The 14,998-nt window shown below is 33.1% G+C and overlaps 3 protein-coding genes across 3 annotated transcripts; 1 reads left to right on the forward strand and 2 right to left on the reverse strand.

Moving 5' to 3' along the window:
* The first annotated feature begins 5,216 nt into the window (after positions 1-5,216).
* Positions 5,217-7,089, forward strand: LOC101256150 (SKP1-like protein 1). The gene is made up of 2 exons (XM_019210996.3): positions 5,217-5,668; positions 6,568-7,089. The coding sequence occupies exons 1-2, from the start codon at positions 5,404-5,406 to the stop codon at positions 6,843-6,845; spliced, it is 543 nt and encodes a 180-aa protein (XP_019066541.1). The 5' UTR covers positions 5,217-5,403; the 3' UTR covers positions 6,846-7,089.
* A 29-nt stretch (positions 7,090-7,118) lies between these two features.
* LOC101256445 (heat stress transcription factor A-6b-like) lies at positions 7,119-8,238 on the reverse strand. The gene is made up of 2 exons (XM_026028409.2): positions 7,924-8,238; positions 7,119-7,845 (listed from the first exon to the last, which is right to left on the reverse strand). The coding sequence occupies exons 1-2, from the start codon at positions 8,188-8,190 to the stop codon at positions 7,405-7,407; spliced, it is 708 nt and encodes a 235-aa protein (XP_025884194.1). The 5' UTR covers positions 8,191-8,238; the 3' UTR covers positions 7,119-7,404.
* A 5,594-nt stretch (positions 8,239-13,832) lies between these two features.
* LOC101244826 (SKP1-like protein 11) lies at positions 13,833-14,705 on the reverse strand. Its single transcript, XM_004250010.5, has one exon. It carries the CDS (start codon positions 14,548-14,550, stop codon positions 13,981-13,983), a length of 570 nt encoding a protein of 189 aa, XP_004250058.1. The 5' UTR covers positions 14,551-14,705; the 3' UTR covers positions 13,833-13,980.
* Positions 14,706-14,998: the final 293 nt, after the last annotated feature.

Consider the following 14,998-nt stretch of genomic DNA (forward strand, 5'->3'; position numbering starts at 1 on the left):
AAATTACTAAACTAAGAGTATTCTAATAAGCTAAAAATACATAAAAGTTAGTCCATGCCGGAACTTCAAGGCATCAAGACATGAGGAAGAAGATCCAGTCCAAGCTAGAAACGTTAACTCACCCTGATATCCGGAGTAATGAAGACTGGCTAGAGTTACGGTTGAATCGAAGACGACGGCACATTTGCTGCACTCCACAAATAACAAGAAGAAAAACATAAAAGTAGGGGTCAGTACAAAACACGGGTACTGAGTAGATATCATCGGCCAACTCAAAATAGAAAACAATATATACCAAGTAATATCATAAAATCAACTATGATACTCAACATGTAGCAACAACAAGCACTATATCATTTACAATTACCGTCAAGTTCACACATGAGGACTCAAGCCTCAATACCATACTCATTTGGGAATCATGTTCATTAGATTGAGTATATTAACATCTTTCAAGATTCATTATCTTTATTTCTCTTGTGTCAGTACGTGACACTCCGCTCCCTCATATTCATTAATCCTCTTGTGTCGGTACGTGACACTCCGATCCTCTAAATCTACGTGTCGGTTCGTGACACCCGATCCCCTAAATCTACGTGTCGGTTCGTGACACCCGATCCCCTAAATCTACATGTCGGTTCGTGACACCCGATCCCCTAAATCTACGTGTCGGTTCGTGAAACCCGATCCCCTAAATCTACGTGTCGGTTCGTGACACCCGATCCCCTAATCTCATTCTATCAAGTCATCAAGCCTTCTCTTATACCAAGGCATCATCAATCTCATTACTTTAGTTCATCAAGCTTCTCCCTTACCAAGGCATCATCATTAACAAGAGATTAGGTTTTTTATCAAGATTTGGGATTCAATAGCTTCATCATGCTTAATATAATCTCAATTATATAATCACGTTCATGCAAGCATACAATTAAGCACATAGCAGGTTTTACAATACTATCAATACATATCATTCGCTATTAAGAGTTTACTACGAATAGCATGAAAACCATAACCTACCTCCACCGAAGATTCGTGATCAAGCAAGCAAATTTTCTAACCGTCCTGCAGGTCCGTCACAGAGTTCAGAGAGTCGATTTCAACACCCAAATTTCAGAATTTCTAAGTGTTTTGGGACGAGACACCCTCGACGGTCCGTCGTGCCCATGACGTTCCGTCGTGGGTTCCGTCGTCTCAGCCTGTTTTTCCAGAAATAAAATCTGCTGTTCAAAACGACTAAACAGGTCGTTACAATAAATTATGATAAGACAAGCAAATAACAGAAACACATTTTTAGATGATTTTTATAAGAGATAATCAAAATAGACCATAATTTTTTTTTTAAAAAAAATTGAACAATATACTATGTACTATATTTATTTGTAAGCAAAATATTTGTACATAAACTTGATAACAATTACGATGTTAATAAGTACCAAAACATTAATTTCAGTGGATTTATGCTTAAAATTAAGAAAAAAACTTACACATTTATAACACTATGCATCATTTGTTGACTCTCTCAAAAAAAAATTATAATTAAAAAAATGATCAAATAATTATTATTAGACCATATAAGAAGTCTAATATTTATATAGCTACTCTCTAACTCACCATTAATTGGTAATATTTCTGAGCTCTGACGTATACAAAAGGATTTATTATTTTTTTTATATATATTTTTTGCTATTTCGAATTAATATTTGTATTGTAATCTGCATTGTTAATTCAATTGTGTGTCACATAAGACACGTTAAAAGGGAAGTCAAAAAGTGGCTAACATGATTTTTTTTTCGTCGTTAAACTTGGATGATCAAGACCTTTGATTAAAGATAGATATTGAATTGGATCCACCCATAAGAGGTATTAATTAGCTCGTTAACCCCGTTAAGGCAGTAGAAAAAGTGTTTAATCCACTTTAATAGGTTGCTAGGGCTAACTATCGAATAGGGAGATAAATGCTTTGAATTTTGTGAGGATATTTAGGTTGTAGACGAAAGAAATTTATCGATCCATTTCGTAAGAATATTTGATGATCGATGACACAATTCATTTTCACTGCGGAGAAACTCTCAAGTCTACTATATTAGAAAAATCATAGTCATCCACGTCAACCCTCAATAACAGGAAGGAGCTAAAACCTCAAATATCAATTCGATCGAATCCAATAATTTTTGCTTAGATAATATAGTTGTGTTAAAAAATATATTATAAAATATATATATATATATATATATATATATATATATATATATATATATATATAGATTGATTTAAAACCTAGTTATTGTCAAACAAAAAACATATAAAATTAAAATTTTAATTTCTCCATAACTCATAATATAATCATTGTATCTTCCATTAGCTTAAACTTTGTATTACTTCTAAAGAAAATAGGGTTTATTGCATTTTACCAAACCAAGAAATTAAAGAAACATAATGAATTGTACAATTAAATGAACTATTTTGACTTTTATCCACTTGATGAAATCTTTGATTGAGTTTTTATATATTAATTTATTGTTTAATAAGAAAATGCAAAAAATTCTCAAACTTCAATATGTTATAACAATAATCTTTTGTAACCTACAAAACCAATAATAACATACATATTAGAGTTAATTACCTATACATAATTTTATCTAGTTTTCATTATGAAAAAATTTACATCAATTAATATATTTTTAAAAATAACTATTGATTTTAGCGATACTTTTAGTTTATTACTATTTATAGCAATATTGTGATAAATTTTTAATATGTATTAAAAGTGAATTATGTATTCAATATATTTGAATTATAATTGTTTTTAAAATATATTATGTTTGTTTGGTAAAAAATTGTCACGTTGTATTACAAGTGTATTAAAATGTGTGATAAATGTATTATCCATCATTAAAACTTGTATTATATTTAAATAACAAATTTATTTTTGTAATATGTATTAAACTTATATCATAAATGAATTAAAAATGATCAAGTGAAAAAAAAATGTTATTGTTATAAATGATAAATAATTTTTTATTATAGTATATTTAAGTAAGTTTTCCAATTATTTTATACTTTACTAATGTAAGATTAAGAGATTGTTTTTATATTTGAGAAAGTCAACTTCATTTAATTTGATTGAAAAGTTAGTCAATATTGTTAGATGTTCATCAAATTTGATTGAAAAGTTAGTCTATATTGTTAGTTGAGTATCGATTTAATATATTATTTTATTTAATCAAATTTATTAAAGACTATTAAAGATAGAAAATGATTTTTGAAGTTAATATGTATATTATATATATTTGTACACAATATCCTCTCATAGTTAGTATTCATGGAAAGCAATTACCAACATTTAATTACCTTAAGCAAAAGGTGAAACAATACAAATATAATTTTGATGATTTATACTTTTAATATCAAGCTAATGAATCCATGATATATATAATATATGTATATTTTTATTTCTTGATCGTAGATTAATAAATTACGTTCGTTATTTAAGTTTGTTCAATAGTCATATGCTTAATTTTTTTCTTCAAGATAAATGATAAAATGTTAGTCTCTTGGTCATTAATCTTATTTTAAGATAAAAAAGATTTAAAAAATCACAAAAAAATATTTAAGTTAAATTTTTGACCTAGTTTTATAAATTAAATAATAAAAATATGAAGTGTAATAAAAGTTTTATGCCTCAAAACACACATGTCTCCTTAGAAATGAAGCCAATTCAATTACCAGTAGCAGAATTAGAAATTTTGTTATCAGTTTAATGTATTATGAAAACTAAACACATAAAAAGTCGAGAAGGTTTTTAATATCTGATCTATAATATGTACCTAAAAAATAATTGTTATTTTAGATATACAATATAAATTTTTGTTAAAAAAATTTCAGATGAACTCGTTGCACCACGTGGGTCCGCCTCAAAAAGGCTGACTTGGCATGACAGAATTGGTCAAAATAGGGAGCATGAAAAATGATGTGTTTAAGACAGTTGGCATATACACACACACATATATATATATATATATATATATATATATATATATATATATATATATATATATATTGACATGTCTGCCGGCATGCATATTACTTTTAATTAATTACTCTTATTAATTATAATATTGTTGTTATGTTATTGTCATTAATAATTATTATAATTTTTTTTTTTAAAAAAAAGGTGTGGATTAGAGAAAATAATCTCTACCAACTATATACTTTGAATATATAGAAAAAGAAGACATTAAAAAGATTGTGTTTGGAGATGGATTTTACAAATTCGAATCTAAAAGTTTCAGGTTAAGTAGGGTTGAATCAGATTTGTATTCGAAATGTAAATTTAATGACGTAATATATGAAGTTGTGGTGAAAGTGAAGATTAATGCATACGTTTCACCTACAAAAGAAGTTTAAAGTAGAATGAAAAACATGCGAGCTGGCGGATTATTATTTTATGGGCTAATTTTTTTAGGAGATGGAAAAATTGACGATGTTGTTGTATCTCCTATGAATTATTGTGTGATAAGAATGTGTGTCTCCAAAGGGTTAAAGGTAAGTCGTATAAAGTAGAGAATAGACCAACATTATTATTGTATGTGACATTACAAAAAATAGAAACAAAGTCTACATACGTTCTACTCGTAACTTTATTAATGAAGTTGCAATGATTTAATAATTTTTTTTATTTGACTTAAATTCCAAATTATTATTATTATCATTATTATTATTATTATTATTATTATTATTTGTGGTCAAAGGTAGAAGATTGTCATGGCTGACGCGTTTTAATTTGTCTGCTTGACATTATTTGATCCTTACATAAACATGAGTAGAAATATAGATGTTAATTTTATATTTTTAAAATTACATGTCATATTTTATTAAACAAAAATAAATTCATAAGCATTATGATAAATATTTTGGCATACATAGTATTTTATTAATTAATAATTCAGTAACGGTTGGTAAATTTACAAATCAATGATCAACTAGTTGAACCGAATAACTTCAGCATCGAACCGGATCGATCTTTAAATACAGAATATAAAGTCTTCGTTGTTAAAAAAACGTTTACCCCTAATGTGAAACTTTTCCACGTAAATCTCAATTCAAGAATTAGTCATACCATTCTAGATAGATCACGGACAATGATAGTAAAAAAAAAAAAAAAATTAATGACAAATCATTTTATTTATTTATATTATTAAGACCAAAAAAGAATTAGTCTTTACGGAAATTCGTTACATTTTCAATCCCAAATTTTAACATTGATCCATTTTAATCGGACCATTTTAACCTCAATAAATACCCCTAATTTTAAAAAAAAAAATTAACACAAATAAACTAAAACACTATTTCATTTATTTTATTTTTATTTTTGGAATAAAAAAAATCTCGAATTTTTCATCGATGGCAGAATCCGAAAACACAAAGAAAATGGTGACATTAAAATCAAACGATGATAAAGAATTTGAAGTTGAAGAAGCAGCAGTTATTCAATCGGAAATGATTAAAAATATGATCGAAGATGGATGTGCTACGAGTGTAATTCCATTACCAAATATCGATAGTAAAACGTTAACTAAAGTAATCGAGTATCTGAATAAGCACATTACTAAGGACGAGGACGAGGATGAGAACGAGACTGATGATAAAGGAAAGGCTGTGGAAACAGGTGAGTAATAAGAATGTGGTAAATAGGTGAGTGGGGTCATATTAGGGAAGGGCAAAATGGGTAAAGTTCATAAAATAGTTATTTTTTGATCGTATAATTGAAAAATAAATAAATCATTAACTAATAATCATGTTATATAGAAAAACTAACTATTATGTCCTTTTCTGATGAATTGTTTAGTTATACGATTATATCGACCGATGGAGTTTTAGATTCCACAAGGTGGAAAAATGATGGTTAAGTCAAGTCGCGCCACATGGCCAAATCTCTCTTGAGCTTTGGTTGGATTTTGACTTGTTGTATGATATGATGGTTAAGTCAAGTCGCGCCACATGGTCAAATCTCTCTTGAGCTTTGGTTGGATTTTGACTTGTCGTTTGATATGATGGTTAAGTCAAGTCGCGCCACATGGCCAAATCTCTCTTGAGTTTTGGTTGGATTTTGACTTGTCGTTTGATATGACGGTTAAGTCAAGTCGCGCCACATGACCAAATCTCTCTTGAGCTTTGGTTGGATTTTGACTTGTCTTTTGATATGATGGTTAAGTCAAGTCGCGCACATGGCCAAATCTCTCTTGAGCTTTGGTTGGATTTTGACTTGTCGTTTGATATGTTTTGACCTGATATTTTGATAGGTACTTTTGTTGGTACGACAGACTGAGAGTAGTATTTGAGCACTCGATAGGCTCATTAGATGCGAGATTTAACCTAAAGTAATAAGCATGAGAGATAAACGTATCGAAAGATTCACGTTTGGTTCAGGAAGGGATGATAGATCAGTGTACCTTCATTAACTAATATATCATATAAGCGAAAAATGGATGATCTTGAAACATTAAGTACTATGAACTTAACTCTCCGTTAGATCAAGTCATAACTCAACTCGACTTCCTATCGTAGGTGAGGAAGACGATCTCAAGGAGTTCGATGAGCAATTCGTGAGTGTGGATTGGGAAGAGCTCTTCGATATCATAATGGCCGCGAATTATTTGAACATTCACGAGTTGATGGAGTTGTGTTGCCAATCTGCAGCTGATAGGCTGAAGAACAAGAGTGTTAGAGCTGTTCGCGAGATGTTAAAGATCACGAATGATCTCACCGAGGAAGAAGAGCAAGAAATTATCAACGATGCTCCGTGGGCATTTGAAGGTCCTGAGATTGATGATACCGTTAACTAGGTTATAGTAATCGTATCGTTTATTAATAAGTTAGATAGTCGAGGTGTGTCCAAGCTGATCCTGATACTATAGTTATCGTAGAAATATTAATAAGTAGTGGCTAAAGGGTCTATGAAAGTTTTAGATATAATGTTAGTTCTTTTACTTTACTTGTTATTCATGGTGTTTTAGTGTATTTTGCACTTTTGAATAATTGAGTTATTTATTTTTATGATGCAATTTTAGCCTATGACATTGAGGATTATATTGTATATATCGTCTGACTATAACAGAATTATGATTTTCATTAAAAAGATTCATAATATAAAAGAGTAACACATATGAAGAAGCTAAAGAAATTTAACATCAACTAGACTTATAGTTGATAATAAAAGTTCAGTATTACGTACACAAAATAAACATAAATCACGATTTACAAAATCCGAAACCAGACAACAACTATAACATATCCCATGTAATGATTCGGGGAAAATCAAGCAACAAAAGTAAAAATAAAACAAAGAAGCAAGTGAATCTCAAGAATGGAAATACTAGATGTTATAGCTTCATTCTTCTATCTTCAATTCTTCTCCGAGCTCTTACTACTCCCCGTTACATCCTCAGCTCTACGTTTACTCGTAATTACATCTCTAACTTCTACATCACGTTTCGTACCACGTTTAGTTGCAACAACTTGTTTAACTGCTTTTGCCAAAAAACAGAGGAATTTCCTTGACTCTGCCTCTGATCTCTCCAGATATTCCTTTAAAGACGCGATTCCCTTAATCATATCATCTTGTCTCTCTTTCAACTTCTCGAGTTCTGACTTCAACGTAATGTTGAGATCTCTCTGGCTTCTCATCTCTTCCCCTACTCCGTAAAAGTAATTTTCTTGATTAAAATCTCTACGAGCATTTAGATTTTTTGTTCGTCTTTTTATGTTAGATATCAAGTGTTTTTTCCCTGCTTGAAACCAATAATGTCCATACTCCCATTTCTGGAGTCCAATCTTCTTGAATCCCTATCATCGAATACGTATTAATAAGAGGGAAAAAAATGCACATGATGATATCAAGAAAGTATAAACGCGATAACTTACATAGTTATTGAGTTGATAGACGAAGCTTGACATGTTAGTATGTTTGAAATATTTTGGTAGAAGTTCGAAACTAAATCTGTTATGATCAGAAATAACGAAACTAGAACCAGATGAACTCCAACAGATTACAGAGTTTGTATTCGGATCCTCTACCATATCATATGTTTTTGTTACGAAAGGGGCAATGCCTGGTTCGCGTTTTGCACCATCACCAACGCCATGTTCAATTTCTCCCGAAGAAAATCGATTCATATTGTTCATTGCCATGTTTGTTTGATTTTGTTTTTATGAAAACTTTGGTAATGTGTTATGTTTGTTCTTTGTACAAAGTTATAAGCAGAAAAAAAAGTTGTAGCTAAACTTTTTTGTTGTTGTTGTTGTAGTACATTGCCACAATATTAAATTTGGACCTTTGATGAATTGACTTGTCCTTAGTAACATGCAAATTGAAACGATTCCTTCTTGTACTAGTGGTACTTGTTTAATTTTATTTATTTTCGGATTTCATTCGATGTTCGATACTCTTATTGGGGTTCAATTAATTTGAATCTCGCCATAGAAGGACTATTAAAGAGGAAGCACTCTTTATCAACATTTTTTTTCTTCAATATTTAGGTATGAACAGTGACGGAGCCAAAAAATTTTGCTTAGAGTGTCCAAGATTTGATTAAGTACATTTTTTTTTGGACAATTGAGTGTACTTAAAACATGACCAAAAAAAAAAAAAACGAAGCCAGAAGTTTTACAAATGAGTGTATCTCTATTCGAAAAGTAAAAAAAAAGAGTTATTATTAGTAAGATTTGCTTACGTGAACACTTAAAAGTTTGCGTATGTCGATTCTTTCAAGATGTCTTCGATTATCAGTTCACTTGCATATACGTTATGATTTTCCGATAAAGAGTGTTTAAAACTCTGCCTTTGATATGAATTTGAAATTTTTAATTAATGATGAAAGAATCGATCATATCCATCTCGTCACGAGTCCACGACCCTTGGTGGTAAGTACAATTTTGTTTTAGTGAGAAGGAAAAGAACAAAGAAAAGGCAACTAGGACTGGAATTTAGTTTTATTTCTTAATATTAACGTGGAATTAATGGTCCTTTTCAACAAAAATGAATAAGTTAAATTCTACTTCTTTCAATTTTTGTGCTAAATACAATTGTATATTCTAATTAGATATTTGTGTGTTGCTAAAAAACTGATTACGTTATGATCGAAGGTTATCCTAAATTAATTAATATTTTACTAACATTACACGTATATTTTGGTACATTCGAAAGACAAAAAAGCATTATAGTCTCGCAAAAGCAACATGTTTACTTAAAAAAAAAAACTCACTCTAAAAAGGCGTAAACGCTTCACTCGTTAGGATTGTACATTCATTAAACACTAAGCCCACAAACACTTCACTCGCTAGGGTTGTACATTCATTAACCACTAAAGTCACCGTCTAAAGAGGAGTGACCTCTTCACTCACTAGGATTGCACATTCATTAACTACTATTCTATTAAACCCACATTCTAATGAGGCGTAATCACTTTACTAGCTAGGATTACACGTTTTCATTGACCACTAACCTACAATCTAAAAAGGTGAAAAAACTTCACTCACTAGGATCGCACATTTATTAACCCCTAAACCCACGGTCTAAAAAGGCGTAAAACACTTCATTCGCTAGGAATGTACATTCATTAACCACTAAATTCACCGTCTAAATAGGTGTGACCTCTCTACTCGCTAGGATTTTACATTCATCAACTACTAAACCCACACTCTAATGAGGCATAAACACTTTACAAGCTAGGATTACACATTTTCGTAAACCACTAACCCACACTCTAACGTAAAAAAACCTCACTCGCTAGGATTGCACATTCATTAACCACTAACTCAATAGTCTAAAGTGGTGTAAACACTTCACTCGCTAGGATTGCACATTCATTAACCACTAACTCAATAGTCTAAAGTGGTGTACACACTTCACTCGCTAAGATTGCACATTCATTAATCACTAACCCCACACTCTTAAAAAAGCGTTAACACTTCACTCGCTAAGATTGCACATTCATTAACTACTAAAACCCACACTTTATGAAGGCGTAAACACTTCACTCGAACACAACACATTCTCATTAACCACTAACCCCCACACTTCAAAAAGGCATAAAAACTTCACTCTCTAGGATTAAGCATTTTCATTAACCACTAACCCCACACTCTCAAAAGAGGCGTAAATTCTTCTTCATTCACTAAGATTGCACATTCATTAACAACTAAACCCCATACTTTAAAGGCATAAACACTTCACTCGGACACAACACATTCTCATTAACCACTAACCCCTACACTTCAAAAGGGCATAAAAACTTCACTCGCTAGGATTACACATTTTCATTAACCACTAACCCCACGCTCTTAAAAGAGGCGTAAAATCCTTCTTCACTCACTAAGATTGCACATTCATTAACAACTAAACCCCATACTTTAAAGGCATAAACACTTCACTCGGACACAACATATTCTCATTAACCACTAACCCCTACACTTCAAAAGGGCATAAAAACTTCACTAGCTAGGATTACACATTTTCATTAACCACTAACCTCACGCTCTTAAAAGACAGCGTAAATCCTTCTTCACTCACTAAGATTGCACATTCATTAACAACTAAACCCCATACTTTAAAGGCATAAACACTTCACTCGGACACAACACATTCTCATTAACCACTAACCCCTACACTTCAAAAGGGCATAAAAACTTCACTCGCTAGGATTACACATTTTCATTAACCACTAACCCCACGCTCTTAAAAGAGGCGTAAAATCCTTCTTCACTCACTAAGATTGCACATTCATTAACAACTAAACCCCATACTTTAAAGGCATAAACACTTCACTCGGACACAACACATTCTCATTAACCACTAACCCCTACACTTCAAAAGGGCATAAAAACTTCACTAGCTAGGATTACACATTTTCATTAACCACTAACCTCACGCTCTTAAAAGACAGCGTAAATCCTTCTTCACTCACTAAGATTGCACATTCATTAACAACTAAACCCCATACTTTAAAGGCATAAACACTTCACTCGGACACAACACATTCTCATTAACCACTAACCCCTACACTTCAAAAGGGCATAAAAACTTCACTCGCTAGGATTACACATTTTCATTAACCACTAACCCCACGCTCTTAAAAGAGGCGTAAAATCCTTCTTCACTCACTAAGATTGCACATTCATTAACAACTAAACCCCATACTTTAAAGGCATAAACACTTCACTCGGACACAACACATTCTCATTAACCACTAACCCCTACACTTCAAAAGGGCATAAAAACTTCACTAGCTAGGATTACACATTTTCATTAACCACTAACCCCACGCTCTTAAAAGACAGCGTAAATCCTTCTTCACTCACTAAGATTGCACATTCATTAACAACTAAACCCCATACTTTAAAGGCATAAACACTTCACTCGGACACAACACATTCTCATTAACCACTAACCCCTACACTTCAAAAGGGCATAAAAACTTCACTCGCTAGGATTACACATTTTCATTAACCACTAATCCCACGCTCTTAAAAAAGGCGTAAACCCTTCTTCACTCGCTAAGATTGCACATTCATTAACAACTAAACCCCATACTTTAAAGGCATAAACACTTCACTCGGACACAACACATTCTCATTAACCACTAACCCCTACACTTCAAAAGGGCATAAAAACTTCACTCGCTAGGATTACACATTTTCATTAACCACTAATCCCACGCTCTTAAAAAAGACGTAAACTGTAACGACCCGTTTAGTCGTTTTGAGCAACAGACTTCAATTCTGGAAAAACTGGCAGAAGCGACGGACCCCACGACGGAACGTCATGGGCACGACGGACCGTCGAGGGGGTCTCGTCCCAAAATACTTAGAAAATCTGAAATTGGGTACTGAAAATCAACTCTCTGAACTTTGTGACGGAATGGCAGGACGGACCGTCACAGGTGTGACGGACCGTCACAGACCCTTGGTGGAAATTTGGGTCTCTGAACTCTGCGACGACCTGCAGGACGGACCGTCGCAGGCACGACGGCCCGTCACAGGTTGCGCAAATCCAGGCAGAGTCGGATTTCTGGTGAAGTTTTAAGGGACGTTTTTGGACTATTCTTTCATTAATTATAGACTTCGTGGGTTTATATTAATAATTCAAATTCTTGAGGGTTAAAAGAGGTAACCCTAAGTTAATTAGCGGGGTATTATTGCCACCTTTTATTCTTAATTATATACTAATTAGGGTAAAAGAAAGAGGGTTGAATAAGAAAAAGAAGAAAAGAACAGAAAGAGAGGGAGAAACGAACGGGAAAGAGGAGAAACGAGAAGAAGAACAAAGCTTTGGGAACTTGCTTGCTTGATTTCTAATCTTCGGTGGAGGTAGGTTATGGTTTTCATGCTTTCATAGTAAACTCTTAATAAAGAATGATATGTATTGGTAGTATTGTAAACCCTACTATATGCTTAATTGTATGTTTGCATGAATATGATTGTGTGATTGTGATAAGATGAGCATGATCAAAAATATTGAATCCCAAATCTTGAAAAGAAACTTTAATATACATTATTAATGATGATGCCTTGGTATAGAAGAAGGCTTGATGAATTAAAGTAATGGGATTGAGGATGCCTTGGTATAGAGAAGGCTTGATGATTTACAGAATGATATTAGTGGATCGGAGTGTCACGTTCCGACACATAGATTTAGTGGATCGGAGTGTCACGTTCCGACACATAGATTTAGTGGATCGGAGTGTCACGTTCCGACACATGTAGGGGATCGGAGTGTCACGTTCCGACACATAGATTTAGGGGATCGGAGTGTCACGTTCCGACACATGTAGGGGATCGGAGTATCACGTTCCGACACATAGAATTAGGGGATCGGAGTGTCACGAACCAACACAAGAGGAGGAAAGATAATGAATCTTGAAAGATGTTAATATACTCAATCTAACGAACATGATTCCCAAATGAGTATGGTATTGGGGCTTGAGTCCTCATGTGTGAATTTGATGATACTTATTGATGATTATAGTACTTCTTGTTGTTACATGTTGAGTTTTATAGTTGCTTTATGATAATACTTGATATATATTGTTCCCTATTTTGAGTTTGCCGATGATATCTACTCAGTACCCGTGTTTGTACTGACCCCTACTTTTATTGTTTTCTTCTTGTTTAATTGTGGAATGCAGCAAACGTGCCGTCATCTTCGACTCAACAGTAATTCAAGTCAGTCTTCGTCACACCGGATCTTCAGGGTGAGCTAACACTTCTAGCTTGGACTGGATCTCCTCCGTCACGTCTTGATGCCTTGAACCTCCGGCACGGACTAGCTTCTTATGTATTTTTAGCTTTTAGAATACTCTTAGTTTAGTCATTTGATTGTAGATGTTCTTGTGGTGATGACTTCCAGATTCTGGGGATAATGATAAGTTTTTGAGTTATAGAAGTTGATTATTGATTTTTATTAATGAGTTTGAGTCTTCCGCATTACTTTTGTTGTTATTACATTGAAATGTTAAGGTTAGATTGGTTGGTTCGCTCACATAGGAGGGTAAGTGTGGGTGCCAGTCGCGGCCCGGATTTGGGTCGTGACATAAACCCTTCTTCACTCGCTTAAATTGCACATTCATAAAAACTTCACTCGGTAGGATTGCGAGGGGCTTATACCCCACCATTTCCGTGGAGCCAGCCTTTATCGAGAACGTAGAGTCGAGTTTCCTGTTTACACACAAATGAGGTCAAGCGATCACGAGTCACAACGCACTCTACCCGCTCCATAACCAACAAAAGGAAGATTCAACAAATCCCAATTGAAAAACAAAAACAAAAGAAGCAAATCACAAGAATCCAATTCATCCATCAATGAAGCAGAAACAGAGTAACAGATTACAAGATTCCAGAAACTAATCAAAATCCCCAAATTACTCCATTGATGAAGAAGCTAAGAAACCATGAACACAAACTAAGTATTCAACAATGTCGTTATCAATTTTCACCTGTTTCATCCTCTGGTGTTCCGTTATCATCATTCTCTCCATCATTTTCATCACGAACCTCATCGTCTTCCTCAACAGTATCATCAAGCTCTCCATCATGTGCCCAGTCATGTTCAGCACGAACCTCTGCTTCTTCCTCCGGTGTATAATCATTAATGATCTCAAAAATCCTCCGAACAGCATTCACCGATTTGTTCTTAATTCTATCAGCAATCGTCTGGCATAACAGGCTCGTCAAACCAGGAATGTGAAGGAAACTAGCAGCGTATACAAACAGAGACATTTTTTTGATACTCATCTTAACGAATTCATTGTCAAATTCGTTCAGTTCTTCTTCGCTACAACCGGAATTCTCCGCGTGCTTTTTCAGGTAATCGAGAATTTTGATAAGGACTTCGCTACTAATGTTCACTAGCGGAATGTCTGTGTAACCGTCCTCTACCATGTTTTTGATAGCTGTAGATTGAACGGCGATCGATGCTTCCACCTGAAATTCGTTGTTATCGGCGGATTTCAAGGTCAGAATGTTGCTCTCCGGCTCCGATGATGAAGACGACATTGATGGTGAATTTGGGAGAAAATGACTAAACCCTAAAAAATCTCCCCCAAAAATGGAGAATTGTATTTATAGCGAGTGATTTTTCTTTCACAATTCTAGAATCTTCTCATGAACTTGGAGAAAACAAATTTAGAAGAAAAAATAATAATATTTTTTACATAATAAGAATAATTAATATTATGATTAATATGGATATTCATAAATACTTGAATTTATCCATTTTTTTATTCATATCAAAAATATGAATCGAGTCGATAAATTTATTCATTTATGAACAATACATATTGGGACTAATTCACTATTCAAAATCGAATCAAAATTGATAGTTTGAATATAATTTTTTTTCTTAATTTTATTAGTATTGGGTTATTAATTTAGCGGTTTTGATAATGATTTTAATTTTTTTGTTATTGAATTATCGGTTCTTAAATAGTTTGAGATTTTTTCC

The sequence above is a fragment of the Solanum lycopersicum genome, chromosome 11 (genome assembly GCF_036512215.1).
Source record: "Solanum lycopersicum chromosome 11, SLM_r2.1".
In the NCBI taxonomy this organism is placed as follows: Eukaryota; Viridiplantae; Streptophyta; class Magnoliopsida; order Solanales; family Solanaceae; genus Solanum; species Solanum lycopersicum.